Source organism: Trachypithecus francoisi, unplaced genomic scaffold (assembly GCF_009764315.1).
Source record: "Trachypithecus francoisi isolate TF-2019V2 unplaced genomic scaffold, Tfra_2.0 Lachesis_group6, whole genome shotgun sequence".
Lineage (NCBI taxonomy): Eukaryota > Metazoa > Chordata > Mammalia > Primates > Cercopithecidae > Trachypithecus > Trachypithecus francoisi.
The window spans coordinates 32,025,000-32,047,927 of NW_022681471.1; the positions used below are offsets into that span (position 1 = coordinate 32,025,000).

Genomic DNA, 22,928 nt, shown 5'->3' on the forward strand with positions numbered 1-22,928 from the left:
ACTCCTGGACTTGGGTTGATTCCTTCATGTTTCTCTACCCTTCTCTAAGGCAACAGCCTTATCTGCCAGTTTCAGGCTATATAAACAAAGCTGAGTAATGTGTGTTATGGGCACATCCATATTTCTTCTGTTAGTGGAAAAAAAGTAAAAGGGAGCACATGTGCAAAGTTTAAAGGGCTGGGCCTAGACAAAGCACACATCACTCCTACTTACATTTCATTGGTCACAGAGCCACACCAGACCATAAGGGGTACTGGAAAATGTACATAAGCACCTAGATGGACATCCTCACCCCAGCTACAGGTCTATTATTAAGGAAGATGCCAAACTATCAGTAAAAAGCATTTATTTTGTCATAATTTTTTACCCTAGCTAGAAACTTGATGATCAAGTATAATAAAGTTCAACCAATTTAAATAGAATCAAACTTAATATATTAATAAATGTGTTTAAAGCAAGGCATATACTTTTCCCTTAGGCACTGTTTCTCAAAGTGTGGTGCATGGACTCTGGGTGATCCAGGGCCACTGATCATTCCCAGAAACCTAGCCAGTGACAGAGGAAAAAACAATAATATTATTTCTTTACATACCTTCCACATATTCTTAACAATCCTTATGTTGTTTTTTTTTTTTTTTTTTTTTTTTGAGACAGGATCTTGCTGTGTCACCCAAACCCAGGCTGGAGTGCAGTGGCGCGATCTTGGCTCACTGTAATCCTCCCACCTCAGCCTCCTGATTTTCTGGAACTACAAGCATTCACCACCACACCTGGCTACCTTTGGTATTTTTTTGTGGAGACCAGGTTTAGCCATAGTGCCCAGGCTGGTCTTGAACTCTTGAGCTCCAGTTAAGAGAATAAACTTTCGGCTGGGCGCAGCAGCTCACGCCTGTAATTCCAGCGCTTTGGGAGGCCAAGGTGGGTGGATTGCTTGAGGTTAGGAGTTTGAGACCAGCCTGACCAACATGGTAAAACCCCCTCTCTACTAAAAATGCAAAAATTAGCCAGGCATGGTGGCACATGCCTGCAATCCCATCTACTCGGGAGGCTGAAGCAAGAGAATCACTTGAACCCAGGAAGTAGATGTTGCAGTGAGCCGAAATCATGCCACTGCACTCCAGCCTGGGTAACAGAGCAAGACTCTATCTCAAAAAAAAAAAAAGAATAAACTTTTCAGGAAGTCGAAGACCCCAAGAAATGAGGTGATTTGCCTAACATCAAGCACTGAGTGTGTAAACCGGCAGCTGCCGTGTCAGTTTCTGGCAGTGAGTCTCTGACACGAACGGCTCCCTCTGTTCAGGGAGGACCTGGGCTCCCTCACTTTGAGTCTTGCTCTTTCTTTTCATCTAAAAGGGTGGAGCGGATCCCCAGCTTTTTCAGTTCTGCCAGCAGGTCCCCATTCTGGTGCATCTGGGCCCCATTCCTTTGTTCTTCCCTCTAGCTGAGGAAAAATAACTACTAACGCTGAGGAGACAGCCTGTGGTTTAGCTCATAACTGATTAGCTCATAACTGACACGTGGGTCAAGTGAGGCAAACTGAATGGACTCCAACACCATAGTCTGGCGTTGCTATTCACCCCCCTCTACTAAGAACAAAATTCCATCTAGTTCATGACATCTGAAAGGAGATATCTCATGCTGCCTGCTTGGAGGGCAATTCATTTGGAAATCTCTCTGGGAAAGCGCAGAGCAGAGCTGATTTATGGCACCACCATAAGGTATCACCGCAAGCATCAGGACCAAGCGGAGGAAGTGCAACTGACCAGCCCTGAGGCCAGCATTCCAGCCTGTGAACAAATCCTGTGGGTTGGAATGCTGCTGCTAACCCAATGAGATGGACTACCGGCCCATGCAGCAGCCTCTGACAACACTTAACTGTGAGAGAGACCTGGGCTCTGGGGAGTCCTCTTCCTGCTGTGTCACGGTGATGTGACCATGAGGGTGGGAACCGTGCCCAGGAAAAGTTCCTTCTGGACTAGGTCGACCCTTGTGCAGAATACTGGCTCATGCTGAGTGCTTTTCCCTGAGACTTCAGGGCCTCTGTCACCCTTTCCAGACCAGTCCTTCTGGCCACTGCCCGGCCAGGATGTATCTTATGGCACTCTTGGGACTCTAGGGTGAAGAACCCACCAGGGTTAGAATTTTGATCACTCAGGTACATGGAAATTTGGAGGTCTCTCAAGCTATCAACAAAGCAAACAAATAAAAAAAAATGAACAAAATCTCTATCAGAAGACAAAAATGTCAATGGGATTTTGGGGGCAGTAAAATTACGTTGATTTTTCCTCTTTTTATTTTGCTGTATTTTCCAAGTTTTATATTACTTTTATGTTGGAAAAATAAAGTTTACTAAGAAAAAAAAGGTTTGTTGAATATTAAAGTAACAACAAAAATAATGATTTAAATGTTACAACTCAGTAAACACCATAAACATAAATAGTGAACAGGTCTCCAGTATAAACACAGAATGTGAATCTCTATGTCCTAAGAGAAATAAGCCCGTGTGTGAGTGACAATATCATATAAGCAGTCGAAAATGCAAATATGAAGTAAGAAGATAAATGTCTGAAAATTTGATTTTATTAGACCTGCCACCCATTTGCCCCAGTCTCCAGCATGCTCTTTATAATAAAATGTATCAAATTGTAGCACCAAGTCATCAAAGCTTTTATATAACTTTTTTCCTGTGTTGGCAGTTTATTAAAAAAAAAAAAAAAAAAAACCAGTTATCACAGTGTCTTCTTTGTCCATCGTTTTCCATAACAGAGGAAGCTCTACATAATTTGGGGGAAGATAATGTCTTTGCAGACTGACATATTTGCAGAGGGGTCATGAATAATGATTCCAAAGCTCCTAGTTTAACTCCTGAATCAGGCAAAAAATAAATGGCAATATAAGAACAAATTTTGTTTACAGCACTATCATAATACAGCACTGAATTATTACGGTGCAGTGGTTACAATTAAGTTCACAATAAAATCTTCTTAGCCCAAACACCAGACAAACTAAAATCACCCGACTGCTCATGAACTGAAATGATCAGTGCAAGGCAGTTGTCTCAGTAGTGAAAACCAAAATCGGTAAGGTTTTTCTGGCAGTGAGTCTCTGACACGAACGGCCTCCTCTGCTCAGGGCGCCCTCACTTTGAGTCTTGGTCTTTCTTTTCATCTAAAAGGGCGGAGTGGATCCCCAGCTTTTTCTGTTCTTCCACCAGGTCCCCATTCTGGTGCATCTGCAAAAGAATGTCACAGCCCCGCACAAACTCGCCGTTGAGGTACACTTGCGGGATGGTGGGCCAGTTGGAAGCGTCTTTAATGCCTTGTCGCAGCTCGGGTTCGTCCAGCACTTCGTAGGCCGCGTAGTCACGGACGCCTTGCAGCCACAGGATCTGCACCACAGCGTTGCTGAAGCCGCACTGGGGTTGCTCCGCTGTCCCCTTGAGGGAAGACAACCACTTTGTCCTTCTTCACCAGCCCGTCCAGCTGCTCCGCCGAGCCACCACCGCCGGCACCCGAGCCCGCCGTTCGGCCCAGGGACCGGCTCATCCCCGCAAGCTCGCGGAAGCCCACGACGGCCCAGGTCGTTGGCTGGCCACCCAGAGCTCTCCTCGGCCCGCGGCCACTTTTACATAATTATTAATCAAAGTACAGTTAACCCTGTGATAAGCCAATTGAATATTTTGAAAGCAAGCACGAAGTAATTCTTTGCTGTATGAAGTTGATGAATATCGTGACGAAGGCAGGGAAGATATTAAAGCTATGGGGGTGTCATTCAACATTATTAGACCTCTTGGCAAAACAAGTACAAATCACTTCATTGCCAAGAAGCTTATAAAACCAGGCACAATATCAATGACAAAATGACTTAGAGAAAGCAGAGTGAGTCATTAGCAGAATTTTTATAACAACGTCATAGGACATCCGTAATATCTATGGCACACAATATAAAAGGCAATTATTATCACATGTGGACACCAGCAGATATTCTACTTTAGAGACAGGCAAAAACACTGATATGCAGACTCTTGACATAGGAGTAGTATGTACACACACACACACACCACACACACACACACACACGGGAGAAGTGCTCCACATTTTTGACCCTGAAATCCCATGCTATAAGAGAAAAGGGTTTTCTAAAAAATATATGCTTGTTACCTTAGATACAGGTTTTCATGCAGTTGTTGTAAGAAATACTGCAAAGAGAAACCATGTACCATTTTCTGGGTTTCCCCCAACGACAGTGTCTTGCAACACCATACAGTATCACAACCAGGATATTGGCATTGATACAGTCAAGATACAGAATGGTTCCACCACACAAGGATCCCTCATGTTGCTGTTTTATAGCCACACCCACTATCCCCACCTCCACCCCCTTCTTAACCCCTAGCAACCACTCACATGTTCTCCATTTTTATAATTTTGTCATCTCAAGGATGTTATTCATTTGGAATCATATATAATTTTGCCATTGCCTTTTTTCACTTAGTACAATTTTTGTAGATCCACTCAAGCTGTTGTACATATCAATAACATGTTCCTTTTCATTTGTGAGTAGTGTTCTATGCTATGGATATACCATAGTTTGCTTAACCATTCACATGTTGAAGGACATTTGAGTTGTTTCCAGTTGGGGACTATCAGGAATACATTGCTGTGAACATTTGTGTACAGGTTCTTGTTTGAACATAAGTTTTCTTATCACTGGGATAAATGCCCATGAGTGTAATTGCTGGGTTGTATGGTTGTTGCATGTTTGATTTCATTAGAAACTGTCCAACTCTTTTCCAGAGTAGCTGTACCATTTTACATTGCCACCAGCAATATAGGAGAGCTCTAGTTTCTCCTCATAAAAGGAAAGGTTTTTAATTTAGTTAACAAGTGGTTTTTTTAATGAGTCATGAAGTAGATTGGAAAAGGGGCACTGCGGCCAATTCTGAAGAGCATTAGCCATGACTGCTGCCCAGAAATATGCTGCAAATAATAGAGGTTGCACCCAAATGTGAAGCCACTCACGACTTGATTAACAACGATCAGCAATATGCCTTCTGATCACAATTCGGTGTTGAAAAAAACAAAGATTGTGAGTATAATAAAATTTTGGCCCCTAAGAAGATGTCTTCCCAGCATGCTGTACAAAGAAATAAGCAGTAAATACTAATCTCCACTTTTCCACACTAAGCGTGCCAACTGTTGAGAGAAGCTGCTCTCCCATAATTTTTTGATACAAGGGATAGGGAAAGGGACCTTATGAAAATGATAATGCCACTAAAGAGCATTTCTCAGATTCAAATGCCTTGCTCAAGACATATTTTATAGCCACATTTTCAGAATATTAAAGAACCTGTAATTATTAGTTCAGTGGTGAAATACTGCCATGTTTGATGTTAAAGATAAAATAATCAGAATTTTTTAAGAAGACTGAACTATGGTGCAAACAGTCTTATCACTAAGAATTTGATTCTGTCCCAACATGTGGAGACTTTATGCCCTTCTTGAAGAAAGAAATCGACTATATATGATTGGGTATATGTAAATATCATGTTCAAGTTTTTCAGTAGAACTTGTAACCACACTTTCTTGAACCAAGTGCAATCAAAGTGGTAATTTAGGAATGCATACCCATCTATTTCCCAAGTTCAACTATTCTGTCTTCCAACCTTTGAGTGTGATTTGTTCAGGGACTTTAGTATCTGATAGAGTGCTTCAAAATATTATCAGGGAACTGTCCTTGTGATATCTAGCTTTTTGGATGTATAATATCTATAATTTTGATAAGGCCACTAAATACTTGAGGCAGTTCCCAATGACCTAGGATTCTGAATTAGAATTTTTAACTTTTATTATGAAAAACTTCAAACATGTACAAAAGTGGAGTAGATAGGATAATGAATGTCCAGGTATTCGCTACCCAGATTCAATAGTGGAATAAATGCTTCTGGCGCCCTACATCACAGCCTCTTTCTCCGCCTTGCTCAGGCAGAGCTGGGATAGACAGTTCTATGTAAGGTCAGACTCACATCAGCCTAACAAACAGTATCCTGCCCCAAAATCAAGTTTCTCTCTTCTGCTTCTGCCCTCAAGGCCTTCACGAAAGCCAATCCACATGAAAACACATCCCAACCTTGGAGATAACCCTCAAATGAGGGGGACAAGAACTGGTGGATGAAAGCTGCAGCCTCTCATCCATCAAAGGGAGAGTTCTGGGAGATGTTCTATATATTCCCCCAAGCAGTCTAACCAGAATTCAGCCCTTGTTGCCCAATGCAGCAACCTCATAATGCACCTTTGCACTGACTTTTTTTCTTTCTCTAATTCTCCTTACTACCTCACTCCTGCTTCCTAGAATAACACTCTAAATATACTAACTGCACCCATGTCCTTGCCTCAGACTGCTGTGGAGGAATCCAATTAAGACAAATAGTTTGAAATTTTTTAGAATTCTTATTTCACCTATCCTGTAATATTGTGGAACATTTAAAGCATTTTAAAGTGTTGTAAAGCTTGACTTTCTAAAATTTAATAGAAGTAGGAAGGAAAGAAATCAACTCAACATGGAAGCTGATCTGTGATCAAGCTGTGTATCACTAAGGTAGACCTATATACCTTGGTGAATTATTGCCCCTAAATATCATCTCTTTCCTTAATATAAAATCATTATTAAGTACATTATTTTAAATAATACTTTAATGTGATGGTGAAATGAAAAATATGATGGAGCTTCATTTTAGTTTACTTCAAGGGTGGTATGTGTCAGCAGGGTGCCCTTTTTTTTCCCTGAGACAGAGACAGAGTCATGCTCTTTCACCCAGGCTGGAGTGCAGTGGCACAATCATGGTTCACTGCAGCCTCAAACTTCTGGGTTCAAGTGATCTTCCTGCCTCAGCTTCCCAAGTAGCTGGGACAACAGGTGTGCACTACCACACTCAACTAATTTTTTTGTGTATCTTGTTGAGATGGGGTCTTCTATGTTTGCCCAGGCTGGTCTCAAACTCCTGGCCTCAAGTGATCCTCCAACCTTGGCCTCCCAAAGTGTTGGGATTACAGGCATGAGCCACCATGCCCAGCCCAGGATGCCCATTATGTGGCTCTTGAAAATGAACTATGAGTCCGGGTGCAGTGGCTCACGCCTGTAATCCCAGCACTTTGGGAGGCCAAGGCAGTTGGATCACCTGAGGTTGAGAGTTCGAGACCAACCTGGCCAACATGGTGAAACCCTGTCTCTACTAAAAACACAAAATTAGCCAGGCATGGTGGCATATGCCTGTAATCCCAGCTACTCAGGAGGCTGAGACAGGAGAATCAATTGAACCCAGGAGGCAGAGGTTGCAGTGAACCGAGATCGCACCACTGCACTCCAGCCTAGGTGACAGAGCAAGACTCCGTCTCAAAAAAACAAACAAACAAAAGTGATGAGAAATGCTGACTGTTCAAAAACTCCCCAGGGCTGTTCACAGGAGTCTGTGAACTTCAGGAAAATGTATGCTGATGTGTGTATCCACATGTTCAGTCATTTTCCTGGAGGAAAAAGTCAGTAGCTTTCACCAGATTCTAAAGCAAGTCCTTGACAAAAAAAGGGTTAAGAACCACTGATGAAGGGATATCGGGCACTATGACCTCTGAGTAGGGATGACTTTATTGTAGAGAGAAAGTGCTTCTGGAACTCTAAATCATTCTACATGGCTGATCATCATCTTCACCAAGTTGCACAGTTAGCCTCATTATGTGAATCTAACTAGAATTGATATGATTACAATAAAAGGATTTTTCCTGCTCAAGGTCCAGTTTATAAAGAAATTGAATTTTCCCCTCAAGGCTTCATTTATAACAAAAGGGTTTTTTGTTTGTTTGTTTGTTTGTTTTTCATTCTCAAGGCCTTGTTTTCAACATCTGGATTACATGATCTGGTTCCAATTTTTTCCTCAAAGCTATCACTCCTAGCCTCAAAGAACTTTAGAGATTTTGCCAATCAACAGGAAAAATATTTAGATTACAATACGTGCTCTTTCCAGACTAGCCCTAGTTCTCTCAGATAGTTCTGTACCCTGAACTGGTGCACCTCCAGGAATGTGAGGGATTTTGCACCAGCTGTTGATGAAACAATTCCTTCCACCTGTGTCTTGTCCAGTCCCTGAATTATTAACTCAGAAAGGAAGTTGGAAAGTTAAACAGGCACACTTTCTCTAAGGAGCCTTAATTAGGTTTGGCATTTGAGTTTGTGGTTTTTTTCTTTCCCTATTAACAAAGGACTATTTGTACATCATAAATAGAAGTAGAGGAAGAAAATGATGTCTTAAATCATCCACTTAAAAACCAAGACAAAAATGGTACAGGTGGCTTTTTAAAAGAAGGAGGAAAAATCCCTTCCACATAAGCCCTTTTCTTGAATAGGCCTCTAACTAGCCCTGGTGCAGCTGCAAGGATGCATTTAATGATCCTGTGATTTATTGCTCTACAGAGGATATTCTCAGCCATCATCTGCAGAAGAGGCCCTAGCAATATGTAGAATGGGAGACTAAGAACATATTGGAATGGGCTAAATTTTCCATGTGGTTTCTATTTTCTTTCTTATTGTACATCAAAAGTATTTTTTTTTTTTTAAGAAAACGATTTTTAGCCATCGCAAATATCCCCAAAGCACCCTGCCCCTAGGGCAGCTTGCAGCAGGCCTGAGCCAGAAACTGTGACTAGAAAGAGGAGGAGCTCAAAACATTCTCCATCTTGAAAGGCGAAGCTTCCTAAAGCCAGTTCTTGGCAGAAAATCCTCTCTGACCTGAAGACCTATGACTTCTATTGGGTGTCCCCAGACTAAGTCACAATTGTAAAGTAGTAAAGAGCAGCTAATATCGACTGAGCACTATGGGACACCAAATGCTCTGGGTCATTTACATGGATTATTTCATTTAATACTCAATTTATTGTCTCCATTTTACAGATGAGGAAACCGAGAGCCGAAAGAAGTTAAGTCACTTTACCCAAGGCCACAAAGCCTATGAATGGAAAGCTAGGACTTGATCACTGGTTTGTATGATTTCAACAGTAGTGGTTTGAACTACTACATAGTTGTCACCCCTTTCTTTTCTTCTAGGGTCCCTCCCTGACCAAAAATATAATATAATATCAGGCATTCCTTATACTAGCCCCCAGGTACCTAGGAACTAAAACTACAGTAACCATCTATGCCTCTCCTCCAGAGTAATGCCCCATTGTACGAAATTTCCCATGTTATCTATTATCTCCCCATGGAACTCTGGGTTTCCCATCAAATCTTTCAATAAAATTATGGCTTTAAATAATAAAAATCATTTCAGATCCTCCTAATACTAATTGATAAATCTTTCTTGTATATACCCACCTACCCACATAAACACGCATCCTCTTATTCTACTAGTTCACCTATATTGAGTACTTACTATGTGCCAGACATCAAGTTAATCACTTCACATGATTAACTTGATGTTCTTCTCATGTGCTTCTCCACAGTAACCCTATGAGGTAGCTACTATTATTACATCTGTTTTACATATGCGAAAACTGAAGCTCAGAAAAGCTCCAAAGTTCAGAAAAGCTCCAAGCAAGTGGAGAAGTTAGGGTTTGAATTCAGATGTGTTTCACTTGAGAGCCCAAACCCCTAAACCACTACATTCTACTTCCACTTTTCTTAACAGTGTTTAGTCATATTGATAGTACATACCAGTCATATATGTGGTCAAAATAGCCCTTTACTTCTGTGGAGTTCCTCCCAAATCCCACAGCCCCAGCATAATTATGAGAAAAACATAATACGAATATCAGTGGAGGAACATTCTAAAAATACCTAATCAGTACTCCCCAAAACTGTCAAGTTTATAAAAAAATAAGGAAAAAATTCCAGGTGACATCTATGAAAATGATGGAGTAGGGAACTCCTGTGAAAGTTCTCAGAATGAAAATGGCATCACTGTGGAAAACAAAAACAAAAACAAACACCTGACAAATAGAGCCAGGGAAGACCACGAAGGGAGGATTCTCATGCATAAATGACAGATAACAAGAACTTTCAGAAAAGACTGCAAAAGTCACAACCTTGCACAAAGCCCATCACAACCTCACACACACAAAAAATACTTCTGCAAGGATATTGGCCCAGCAACTGCCTGTCCAGCCTTGGAGTGATGCTACCCTTGTTACTGATCCTTGTAGCCAAGGATAAGTATCTCCAAACAATTAAGTAATCCTCATTTTTCTTTTAAAATATTTGTCTTCATCTGCCTCCCCAAACACGCACATAGTTTACTATGACACATATTATCATTGCAATGCTCTATTCCTGAATACATATAATTTTCTTTTGGAGGGCCTCTCTCTGTTTGTTATTTAGGTTGACATAAATGGTGTCCAGAAGTGGGACCTGAAAAAGATCTCTATCAGAAGGAATTGGTGATTCTTGGAACTAGTGTACAGTACTCACTTGAGCCCTTTGAGTTCTCTGCTTCTGCAGCCTACTTTTTCTGCCCTGGTGAGTCTTCTGCCAGGCCAAGCCTCCCTCTTTTTGGTAGATGATTTTGACTTTATTCAGGACTTGGTAATAAAGCCACCTTAATAAAAGACCTTGCATGCCTCCTAGGATGATAAAAGACTTTTTGTCTTTCTGGTATAAAGACAATGTCCTTCTGGTTTGAGTACTCTAGCTTCTATAGAAGTTACACCCTGTCTGTGAGACATGTCTTTTCTGGTGAATTTACTTTTGGTTCTTTCTACACACCCAATTTAATATTTTATTTAATCTCCATGCTTCATTTAAAATTCTTATGAGCACTCTAATTTTGATTTCATTTTGGTTTGGTTCTGCATCTCTATAAATGATTTCTCTCTTTTCCCTTGCTTGTTTCTAAAAATCTTCTGAGAGCAAAAATAAAAAATTGTAAATGGTGGGCACAAGGAGGCTGGTCAAAAGCCACTAGGGTGACTGGGCATGGTGGCTCATGACTGTAATCCCAGCAGTTTCAGAGGACAAAACAGGAGGATCACTTAAAGCCATGAGTTTGAGACCAGACTAGGCAACAAACCAAGATACCCCCATCTCTCCAAAAACAAAAACAAAAAACTAATAAAACTAAAATTATTTAACAGCCACTAGGGTGATTACCACCATCTAAAACATCAGTCCAAACTCCTGACAGTCTCTAATAGGATTTATAAGATTTTCTTTGCTTTCAAGAGATTAATAAGAAATGGAATGAGATTCTTAAACATTAAGGCATCCAGGTTTTCTAGGATTCCAGCCAGGTATATTAGAGATTCTAGTGCGCATGGTTTGGTTTTTTGTTTTTCTGTTTTTGTTTTTGTTTTTGTTTTTGTTTTTGTTTTGAGATGGAGTCTTGCTCTGTCGCCCAGGCTAGAGTGCAGTGGTGCAATCTCGGCTCACTGCAACCTCCGCTTCCCAGGTTCAAGCGATTCTCCTGCCTTGGCCTCCCAAGTATCTGGGATTACAGGCACCTGCCACCACGCCCAGCTAATTTTTTGTATTTTTAGTAGAGACAGGGGGGGGTCTCACCATGTTGGCCAGGCTGCTTTCGAACTCCTGACTTCAAGTGGTCCACCTGCCTCAGCCTCCCAAACTGCTAGGATTATAGGCGTGAGCCACCGCACCCGGCCTAGTGCACATGTTTAAAATAATGGGTAAATTACATCAAGAAAAATTCAGAGATCAATGGCCATTATATAAACTGTCTGAGCTTATTTTTTAAAAAAATGAAACCAACTATAGAGTTAATATATAGAGCCTTCTAAGTTCTCTCTCTACTGTTTTTCTGCCTATTTTGAATCTGCTGACTTTTCTGCTGGTATTGAGATTAACTTACAACTTGTGGCGTTCCAGCCAAGAAATAAAAGGTCTTAAAAGGCTTTCAAATTAACGGCTTTACAAATTACAACATCTCTATGGCAACCAACAACCTAGACCTAAGAGACATCCCTTTTAATATAAATTTAGGTTTGCCTAAATAACAATAGCTTAGGGTGATGGAACAGTTAATTGAAGAATTAATATTCTATAAGAAATAGAACTAGCTAAATATCTATAAAAGCCTCTCTACTCAAATAGGACAAAATCTTAAGCTCAGAGCAATTATAATATAAGCTATCTTTGTCCAACATAAAAATTGCTTTGTCTGCCATGCAGAGGCCAAAAAAAGCCAGTAAAAAAAAAAACTGGTAAGATGCTTCCCTGCCCACATTAACTTGTCAAGCAAACCAAACCAACAAACAAAAGACAGGTTTGTTAATAAAAATTTAAGGCTACTTGGAGATTGAGTTTCCTCATACACTTTATCCAGTTCTACCTAGAACGTACACATTAAAATTTTAACGTTACATTCATTTGAAACTGAAAAAAAAAGGGGTAAAAGGCAAAAGGGATTTAAAGGAAAAAAAAAGCTGCTTTACTCAAGATTTTGGTCCACAGCCTTAATTAGACTACCTATTAGGGCAAATAAAGTTTAGCCTTATAAACAGGTTCCATTTTTTAAGAAGTATAATTTGGATCTAATTACCATTTATAAACTGATGAGTTTTTATTATTATCTCATAGCTAAAATTCTAAAATGAAAGTTATAAGATTGTATGTGAGTGTGTGTGTATATATATATGTGTGTGTGTGTGTTTGTTTATGCATATGTACAAGTATTATGTTGTATGTTGTGTCTACATAGTAAAATCTGGTGTAGTCAGCCAGAAATGCCTTAAGAAATTCTATTCAGATTGGTGTAAATACGAATATTATTCAAGGCTACTATGAACACCTTTATGGGCATAAACTAGAAAACCAGAAGACAGGGATAAATTCCTGGAAATATACAAACCTCTTAGATTAAACCAGGAAGAAATAGAAACTCTGAACAGGCCGATAACAAGCAGCGAGATTGAAATGATAACTAAAAAGCTACCAACCAAAAACAAGTCACGGACCACATGGATTCACAGCTGAATTCTATCAGACATTAAAAGAATTGGTACCAATCCTATTGACACTATTCCAAAAGACAGAGAAAGAGGAAATCCTCCCTAAATCATTCTATGAAGCCGATATCACCCTAATACCAAAACCAGGAAAGGACATAACAAAAAAAGAAAACTACAGATCAATATCCCTGATGAACATAGATGCAAAACTGCTCAAAAAATACTAGCTATGATTGAATCTAACAGCATATCAAAAAGAGAACACAACATGATCAAGTGGGTTTCATATCAGGGATGGTGAGAGGGTTTAATATATGCAAGTCAATAAATGTGATACATCACATAAACAAAGTTAAAAACAAAAGTCATATGATCATTTCAACAGAAGGAGAAAAAGCATTTGACAAAATCCAGCATCCTTTTATGATTAAAACCCTCAGCAAAATCAGCATACAGGGGACGTACCTCGATGTAATAAAAGCCATCTATGAAAAACCCACAGCCAACATTATACTGATTTGGGAAAAGTTGAAAGTGTTGTTCCATTCCTGAGAACTGGAACAAGACAAGGATGCCTACTTTCACCACTTCTATTCAAAATAGTACTGGAAGTCCTAACCAGAGCAATTAGACAAGAGAAAGAAATAAAGGCCATCCAAATCAGTAAAAAGGAAGTCAAACTGTCACTGTTTGCCAGTGATATAATCATATACCTAGGAAACCCTGAAGACTCATCCAAAAAACTCCTGGATCTGATAAATGAATTCAGTAAAGTTTCCTTTACAAAATAAATTTACCCTGCTATATGCTATACACCAAGAGCGACCAAGTTGACAATCAAATCAAGAACTCAACCCCTTTTACAGCAGCTGCAAAAAAAAAAAAAAAAAAAATAGGAATATCCAAGGAGGTGAAAGATCTCTACAAGGAAAACTACAAAACACTGCTGAAAGAAATCATTGATTAACACAAACAAATGGAAACACATCCCATGCTCATGGAGGGAAGAATCAATATTGTGAAAAATCACCATATTGCCAAGAGTAATCCACAAATTCAATGCAATTCCCATCAAAGTACCATCATCATTCTTCACAGAGCTAGTAAAAACAACCCTAAAATTCATATGAAACCAAAAAAGAGCCTGCATAGCCACAGCAAGACTAAGCAAAAAGAACAAATCTGGAGGCATCACATTACCTGATTTCAAACTATACTATAAGGCCATAGTCACCAAAACAGCATGGTACTGCTATTAAAAAAAAAAAAAAAAAAAAAAAAAAAAAAAAAGACACATAGACCAATGGAACAGAATACAGAACCCAAAAATGAACTCAAATACTTACAGCCAACTGATCTTTGGCAAAGCAAACGAAAACATAAAGAGGGAAAAGGACACGCTTTTCAACAAATGGTGCTCTGGGAGCTCACAAGGGATGCCAAAAAAAAAAAAAAACAGAAAACAACAACAACAACAACAACAAAAAAACCTGAAATGGTAGCAGCACAATTTGTAAAGCAGATAGCATCTTGGAAAAGAATCTAAGAAGGTACACAAGTTTGTGCCCAATACAGAAGGTTAGTCCAAATAAGACAAAAGGGTAGTTTGGACTAGGTTGGTGGCAGTGGGGATGGAAAAAAAGGACAGATTCAGCGTACAGTTTGAAGATAGAGCCAACAGCACTTTCTACTGAACTGAATGTGAGGACTCAGAGAAAGGGAGGATTCCTGGGTGACCCCTACATTTTTTTACTTGAGTAACTGAATAGACTGTTATATTATTTCTGAGATATAGGTTATGGGGGAGGAATTAGATTTGGCATTGAAGGAATCAATATTTAATTAACAATGTCCAAATATTTGGTCAAAAATCTTTGTGTGTTTTTTCTAAAAACTGAAACATTACACTGAATTACATCCCATGACAATGTCATCTCATAATTCAGCCAAAGATCAGTCATACAAATGTATAGAACCAATTACCACTTACATGGTATAGTTGGCAAGGCACGGAACAGCATGTCCCCAAAAGATCTCCCCCGATCTACTGGCCAGATGCCCATAGCCTATATTTTGATTTTCTATTCCTGTAACTTAAAATAACAACATTTATGTTGATCACTGATCTACAACATGGACAATGTTTGTCACAGTAGTATCATGTGGTATCAGCTGGGGCAGCTCAATTGGGAGCCAGAGGACCTGTATCCAAGATGGCTCACTCACATTGGCTGGCAAAGTGGTATTGGCTGTCAGGTGGCAGTCCAGTCAGGGTGGAAAGCCAGGAGCCTTGATTCCTCTCCACAGGAAACTCTGCATGGGCTTTCTCATAGCATGTGGCTGGATTCCAAGAGCAAACACCCCCAGAACAGGAAGATGCCAGTTTCTTGAGATATAGGCCCAGAAACTGACACAGTGTCACTTCTACCATATCCTATTGGTCAGACATTCACAGAATCCAAATTCAAGGGGAAGGGACTAGGCATCAACTGTCAATGAGAGGAGTGTCAAAAATTTGGTGATCACGTTTTTAAATGATCTTAGTACCCATACTCTGGTACTAATGGTACCTTTGGTTTTATGGGGCAGGTAGGGAGGAGACACCTAAACCTAAGTGTCTGTTTATATGATTTTGTCAGATGAGCCACTTGATACCCATCAGGTCCCTGAGAGAATAGGAGCTGGCATGGAGATAATAATATAGATTACAATATAGCTACCACTTTTGGGGCACTTACCATGTGCCAGACATTATTCTGAATTCTTTACATGTATCAATCATTGGATTATCTCGATAATCCCAAAAGGTAACTTCATATTATTAACTTTATTTTACAGATAGTCTAGGTAATTGAGACATAGATGGGTTAAATGATTTGCCGAAAGTTATACAGCCACGAAGTAGGTGAGCTTGGATTCCAACCCAGATCTATCTAATTCCAGAGTCCACACTCAAAAAAAAATGATGCCATATTGGAAAGGGAAGGGATGGGCTTGTCAGAGACAGATGGGCTACTCCAGGTTATAACCCGGAGAGGGCCCAATGGTGCAGTAAGAGTTTCTTGGTAGCAGCCTTACAGGAATAAATACATGTAAAACATTAGAGTGTTAATTATTGTTATTATTGCCATTTTATACCTGAGGAAATTAAGACTTAGATTATCTAATTTATGCAAGATCACACAGGTGGTAAGTGGCCATTTTAAGGTTTTAGCTGAGATTTGAGATGAAACTTCTACTCTCAATCATTACACATGAAACCTTGGGTTGATGCCTACAAGCAGGGTAGTCTCAGGATTGGGACTGTTATGTGGGGTCCTGGGAAAAAGGTTGCTGGAAAACGTTGGGAGAGAATGAAGGATAGATACCCTATGTCTATCTAGTCCATCATATTGCTCTTAACCAAGCCTCACCTCCAGCTAGTTGCCTCTTTTTAAAATGTCTATTTGTGACTACTTTCTTTTGTCCAAGATGTCATTAACAGCCAAGAATATTGACTCTACAGGGCACAAGATAGCTGAACAAATTCATCTCCAATTATTGTCCTCTTTATTTCTAGTTAATTAATAGCTAACTATTGAAGAGAGATTAAAGTAATTGACTTCCTGGTGACATTGAGCAATTAAATTCTTAGTTCTATCTACAAGTCTAATCACTGCCTAAGTGGAGATTAATAGAAAAGGATCCTTTCTCCATCTAATTTCCATTTTGTAGCCAACTACCCATTAAAGATTTCTGACTCTCCAAGATGCTTTCCTGGAAGCAAGTTTAAGTATTGGCTCAGGGTGTTGGGTGCACCAAAATCTCACAAATCACCACTAAGAACTTACTCATGTAACCAAACACCACCTGTTCCTCAATAACCTATGGGAATAAAAAAAATTTTAAATAAAAATAAATATCAGCCCAGTCAAGTAAATATTTCCAAGCAATTAACTCATTGCTAATTGCAAATAACTAGCTGTCCAGAAAAGGGGGAAGGCAGAAGGGAACCTAGATTTTAAGATGCCAATTGGGCCACTTAAACAATTCTTAAAAGTACACCCAAACCGATTAGGTTCAATCCTACCTAGCTTTTTCCTCTGCAGATTTCTAAATCCTAGTAGCCTGGTCCCTTTACCTTCAGCTTCAACCTCTCTCTATTTTGGAAAAACACACAACCTCTAGTCTGGAAAGTTATAAAAACCTAAGACTAGAAACGCACCACTCTAAGGCCAGAAGTAGCGTCCAAACTAGGCTTTCAGATTAGTATTCCAGTGTTATATTTGGCCTTCCATCCCACTAATAGGGTATCTCCCCATTCCAGCCTGACCTCAACCTCAATATGCTGTTAGTCATTTTTTTTCCTTCCAAAATAGCTCTCATACTCAGCCTGCCTCACTTTCACTGGCCAGACCTAGACATCAGTCCATGAACCACTTGTCCTAGAGACACCTCCTATGCATTAGTCTATTCTTGCACTGCTATAAAGAAATATCTGAGGCTTTGTAATTATAAAGAAAAGAGATTTAATTGGCTCACAGTTCTACAGGCTGTACAGGAAGCATAACAGCTTCTGCTTCTGGGGAGGCCACCGGAAACTTACAATCATGGTGGAAGGTGAAGGAGAAGCAGGCACATATTACATGGCCAGGGCAGGAAGAAGGGGGGCGGGAGGTGCTACACAATTTTAAACAACCAAATCTCATGACAACTCATTCATTCGTTATCACAAGAACAGCACCAAAGGGGTGGTGCTAACCTATTCATGAGAACTCTGCTCCCATGATCCAACGACCTCCCACAGGCCACACCACCAACACTGGGGAATACTATTCAACATGAGATTTTGTGGGGATACAGATTCAAACCACATCATCCTGGAAGAGTTCAAAGCAGCTGTCATTTTCCTAATCCTAGTTATCATAAGAGCTGAGAGAGGAAGCTACCACTTTCTGACTGATGGCATCAGTCTACTAAGTAGTTGGCAAAGACAGATCTTATAGACACAAATATCCACCTCTCCAGCAACAGCCCCAGAAGCATTGTCTGCACACAGTACTTCTGTGGGAGCATCTCATCACTGCAGGGACTTGGCACGACCTGGATCTTGCTTCTGAAAATCTAAGGCACCTATGTAGAGAAACAAGCAGAATTGCTATCCTTTTCTTCTGTGTTCGCACCTGTTAAATGTCTGGTTCTAGGTCCAAACGTGGAGCTCCGAAGAGCGGTATGTTTCATCTTGGCCTATTTCTGGCCTGTAGCAATAGCAGCAGCACAGCCCACCCCGACTAGATTTAATTATTTCCAGTAGTTCTGTGTCTTCTTTACTGGGTACATTCTCAGAAATGGAAGTTCAGGCATTGTTTCCCCAAGAACATAAAATTGCACCATTGGTCTGAGTCTCCTCAAAATAAATACACTTTCTCATGGCCAGAAAAATAAAACAGCAACCTCCAAATTTGCCCTGTTTTTATCCCACTGTTTATAGCCTGAGTGGTAATAGTAAAGGGACAAGTATCCACATACCTCATCTCCAACCGGCTGGATAATCCTGAAGGGATGGCATACATATTTAAAGTAAATAAATACCAGTGAGTAGAAGAATATTTACAACTTTGCCCACACATACACAAAAGTACAACCTTTCAAATACAACTGAGCCAATTGTGAGATTGGTATATATGTTGCCCGCCTGGTTGTTTCATTGACCTACTTTCTGTAGAAAAGAAAGTTCACCTACACTGCAGTAATGGGCAAAGGCATTTGGCATTCTATCAGTCCTTTGCAAAGCTGGGGAAGTAGTAGGAAGGCAGTGGCCATTTGGCCTGGGCCTTAAGCAAAAGGAGTCCTCAAATATGGGCTAATGTACAGAGACAAATATAAGCAGTGGAATTGGGTGAAGCTTCATCAAAAAGATTGATTCTAATTAAAACCCAACAAGACGTTACACTAATTGGGCCTGGCACCGTGGCTCACACCTGTAATCCCAGCACTTTGGGAGGCCAAGGCAGGCAGATCACGAGGTCAGGAGATTGAGACCATCATGGCTAACATGGTGAAACCCCGTCTGTACTAAAAATACAAAAAATTAGCCAAGCGTGGTGACGGGCGCCTGTTTTCCCAGCTACTCGGGAGGCTGAGGCAGAATGGTGTGAACCAGGGAGGCAGAGCTTGCAGTGAGCAGAGATCACACCACTGCACTCCAGCCTGGGCGACAGAGCGAGACTCTGTCTCAAAAAAAAAAAAAAAAATCCAAAATGTCGTGACACTAATTAAATCTGAGGATAGATAGAAGGGTGAAGGACCTCAAGATCTGAAAGTCCTGGGACTTGAACACAGCAACAATAAAGCTGATTATTAATGAGTGTTTGCTGTGTGGAAAGCATATTATGCATATTATCGCATTTAGGCTTCAAAGCTATCCTAGAGATAAGTACTACAACTGGATTGTCTGAAAATAGAGGGCTCCAAGAGTAGGAGGAAAGTTGATGACTCTGAGGGTAGGAGAGAGAAGAGCTAAATCCCCTGAGCCAGGGTACACAAAGATATGGGAGGCAGGTTCTGAGAGAATCTGGGTTCTGTACTCCACTTGAAATCCAGAGGTAGTAGTAGAAATTCTGCTTGGGGCAGTGTTTCCCTCTAGACTTAGTTGTCCTCTCCACCTTAATCCTTGTCAACATTCATGGTGCCTTTAGCTGCTTCAAACAGAGGCCGATCCCTTCTAGATTTCATCTGCTCTTGCGCCCATAGAGATTTGCTGCTTTCGGTTTTCTCCTCTGGGTAATAATTCATCCTCACTTTTGACCTTTCAGCAACCTCTTTCATCTGATGGAACTTTAAAAAATATTTATGGAAGCCCGGGCACGGTGGCTCACACCTGTAATCCCAGCGCTTTGAGAGGCTGAGGCAGGTGGATCACTTGAGGCCAGGAGTTTGAGACCAGCCTCGCCAACATGGCAAAACCCCATCTTTACTAAAAATACAAAAATTAGCCAGGTCTGGTGGCAAGCGTCTGTAGTCCCAGCTACTTGGGAGGTTGCGACAGGAGAATCACTTGAACCTGGGAGGCGGAGGTTGCAGTGAGCTGAGATCTTATCACTGCACTCCAGCCTTGACGACAGAGCAAGACTCTGCCTCAAAAAAAAAAAAAAATATATATATATATATATGTAGACAAAACAGTGAAAAGATCAGTACTTGCTAACAGTTCAGAGAGACGGACATAGAGATAAATAGGTGATGCACAGGGTATTTGTAGGGCAGTGAAACTATTCTCTATGATACTATAATGGTGGACAAATGACATAATGTGTTCGTCAAAACACAAAGCTATACAACACAAACAGTGAACCTTAACATAAACTACAGACTTTAGTTAGTAATAATGTATCAATATTGGTTCTTCAATTATAATAAATGTACCACATTAATGCAATGTGGTACATTGGATTAATTACCACAATTAATTAATGGATGTTAATAATAGGGGGAACTTTGGGAGGGGTAGGGAAGAGTGATATATGGAAAATCTTTGTATTTTTTGCTCCTTTTGTACTTACACCCAAAACTACTATAAAACACAAAGTCTATATTTTATGCTCATAGCATTTCCCACTAAAAGGATTCATGGTTCCCTGAAGAAATGGCTGATTCCAAGTCTGGGGCAGGAAATGTTCGAGATGAGCTTGAGGATATTATCATACCACAAAGCAATCAAAGACTACTGAAGATGTTTTAAAAGGACTCAAGAGCCAACTTGAAGGGGCTTCTGGCCAAAGAGTATCAACACAAGCATTTAAAAAAATAATGACTTTTATTCATTGCTGGTGGCATAATAGTACAGCCACTTTGGAAGACAATTTGACAGTTTCTTGCAAAACTAAACATACTCTTTTGGGAAGTTGAGGTGGGAGAATTGCTTAAGCCCAGGAATTCGAGATCAGCCTGGGCAACAAGGTGAGACCCCCGTCTCTACCAAAACAAAATTTTTTGAATTAGTGGGGCATGGTGGCATGCGCCTGTGATTCCAGCTACTCAGGAGGCTGAGGTGGGAGGATCACTTGAGCCCAGGATATCAAGACTGCAGTGAGCTATGATCATGCCACTGCACTCTAGCCTGGGAGGCAGGGCAAGACCCTATCTCAAAAAAAATAAAAAAACTAAACTAAATATACTTCTATCATAATAATCCAGCAAACAAGATCCTTGGTATTTACCCAAAAAAGTTGATAACTCATGTCCACACCAAAACCTGCATACATATATTTATAGCAGCTTTATTCACAAGTGCCAAAACTTGAAGGCAACCAAGATGTCCTTCAGTGGGTGATTACATTAGAAATCTGCAGTACGGAGGGCAGCGAGAGGTTCGCTGGTGCAGCGCACAGGAGACCATGTCCGGGGGCAGCAGCTGCAGCCAGACCCCAAGTCAGGCCATCCCCGCCACTCGCCGGGTGGTGCTCGGCGACGGCGTGCAACTCCCGCCCGGGGACTACAGCACGACCCCCGGCGTCACACTCTTCAGCACCACCCCGGGAGGTACCAGGATCATCTATGACCGGAAATTCCTGATGGAATGTCGGAACTCACCTGTGACCCCCGAAGGATCTGCCTGCCATTCCCGGGGTCACCAGCCCTTCCAGTGATGAGCCCCCCACCGAAGCCAGCCAGAGCCACCTGCGTAATAGCCCAGAAGATAAGCGGGCAGGCGGTGAAGAGTCACAGTTTGAGATGGACATTTAAAGCACCAGCCCCTCAGGGCCTTCCTGGGAGGAGTCCCACCAGCCAGGCCTTATGAAAGTGATCATACTGGGCAGGTGTTGGCGTGGGGTCGGTCACCCCAGCCCTTTCTCCCTCACTCAGGGCACCTGACCCCTCCTCTTTGTGAACACCAGCAGATACCTCCTTGTGCCTCCACTGATGCAGGAGCTGCCGCCCCAAGGGGAGTGACCCCTGCCAGCACACCCTGCAGCTGAGGGCCAGGAAGTGGACAAGAACAAACCCTTCCTTCCAAATGATGAGCAATTCCAGCCTCTCGCTGCTGGGGGCACAACCACCCCTTCCTTAGGTTGATGTGCCTGGAAAGTTCCCTCCCCCTCCTTCCCTAAGAGAGGAAATAAAAGCCACCTTTGCCCTAGGGCCAAGAAAAAAAAAAAAGAAAGAAAGAAATCTGCAGTACGTCCAGACAATGGAACATTATTCAGTGCCAAAAAGAAACAACTATGAAAGCCACAAAAAGACATAAAGGAAACATGAATATATATTACTAAGCAAAAGAGGCCAATCTGAAAAGAGTACATACGGTATAATCTCAACTATATGACATTCTGGAAAAGGCAAAACTATGAAGACAGTAAAAACGGGGGTTAATGGAGGGATAAATAGGCAGACCACAAAGGATTTTTAGGACAGTGGAACTACTCTGTATGATACTATAATGGTGTATAAATGCCATTATACATTTGTCCAAACCCATAGAATGTACTACACCAAGAGTGAACCCTAATGTAAACTATAGGTGATAATGATGTGTTGATGTAGGCTCATCATTTGTATTCATGTACCACCGTGGTGGCAGATGTTGATAATTGGGAAGGCTATGCATATGTGGGGACATGGGGTATTTGGGAACTCTCTGAACCTTCTGCTCAATGCTGCTGTGAATCTAAAACTGCTCTTAAAAAAAAAAGTCACAAAACATAAAATAAATAATGACTGTGATTGACCAAAGCATATAAAATATATAAAATTCTGCAAGTTTATTATACTCAAGAAAAAATACTCGTTGATCATCATTAGAAGTTTCTAGAGAAATACTTTATTACACTAAAAGCTAATAAATAAAGGTAAAGAGTTAAACATTAATTCTGTGTTTCCTAGTTAAATACTATTTCATTAAATAGTTGATGAGGAAAGTTCTTCATTATGGAAAATTCTACTGATCAATGCAAAAGGAATGATGAGATTACAAAATCACCATTTTGCAACTCCTAAGGAAAT

At 40.7% G+C, this 22,928-nt stretch overlaps 1 protein-coding gene and 1 pseudogene across 1 annotated transcript; one reads left to right on the top strand and one right to left on the bottom strand.

The window, feature by feature from the left end:
* Window positions 1-3,134: 3,134 nt before the first annotated feature.
* On the bottom strand, window positions 3,135-21,324 carry LOC117077674 (annotated as a pseudogene).
* Window positions 21,285-22,079, top strand: LOC117077273 (eukaryotic translation initiation factor 4E-binding protein 1-like). Its single transcript, XM_033200923.1, is given in 2 exon segments — window positions 21,285-21,522; window positions 21,524-22,079. Coding segments are annotated over 2 exon segments (348 nt in total). The 5' UTR covers window positions 21,285-21,322; the 3' UTR covers window positions 21,672-22,079.
* The last annotated feature ends 849 nt before the right edge of the window (window positions 22,080-22,928 follow it).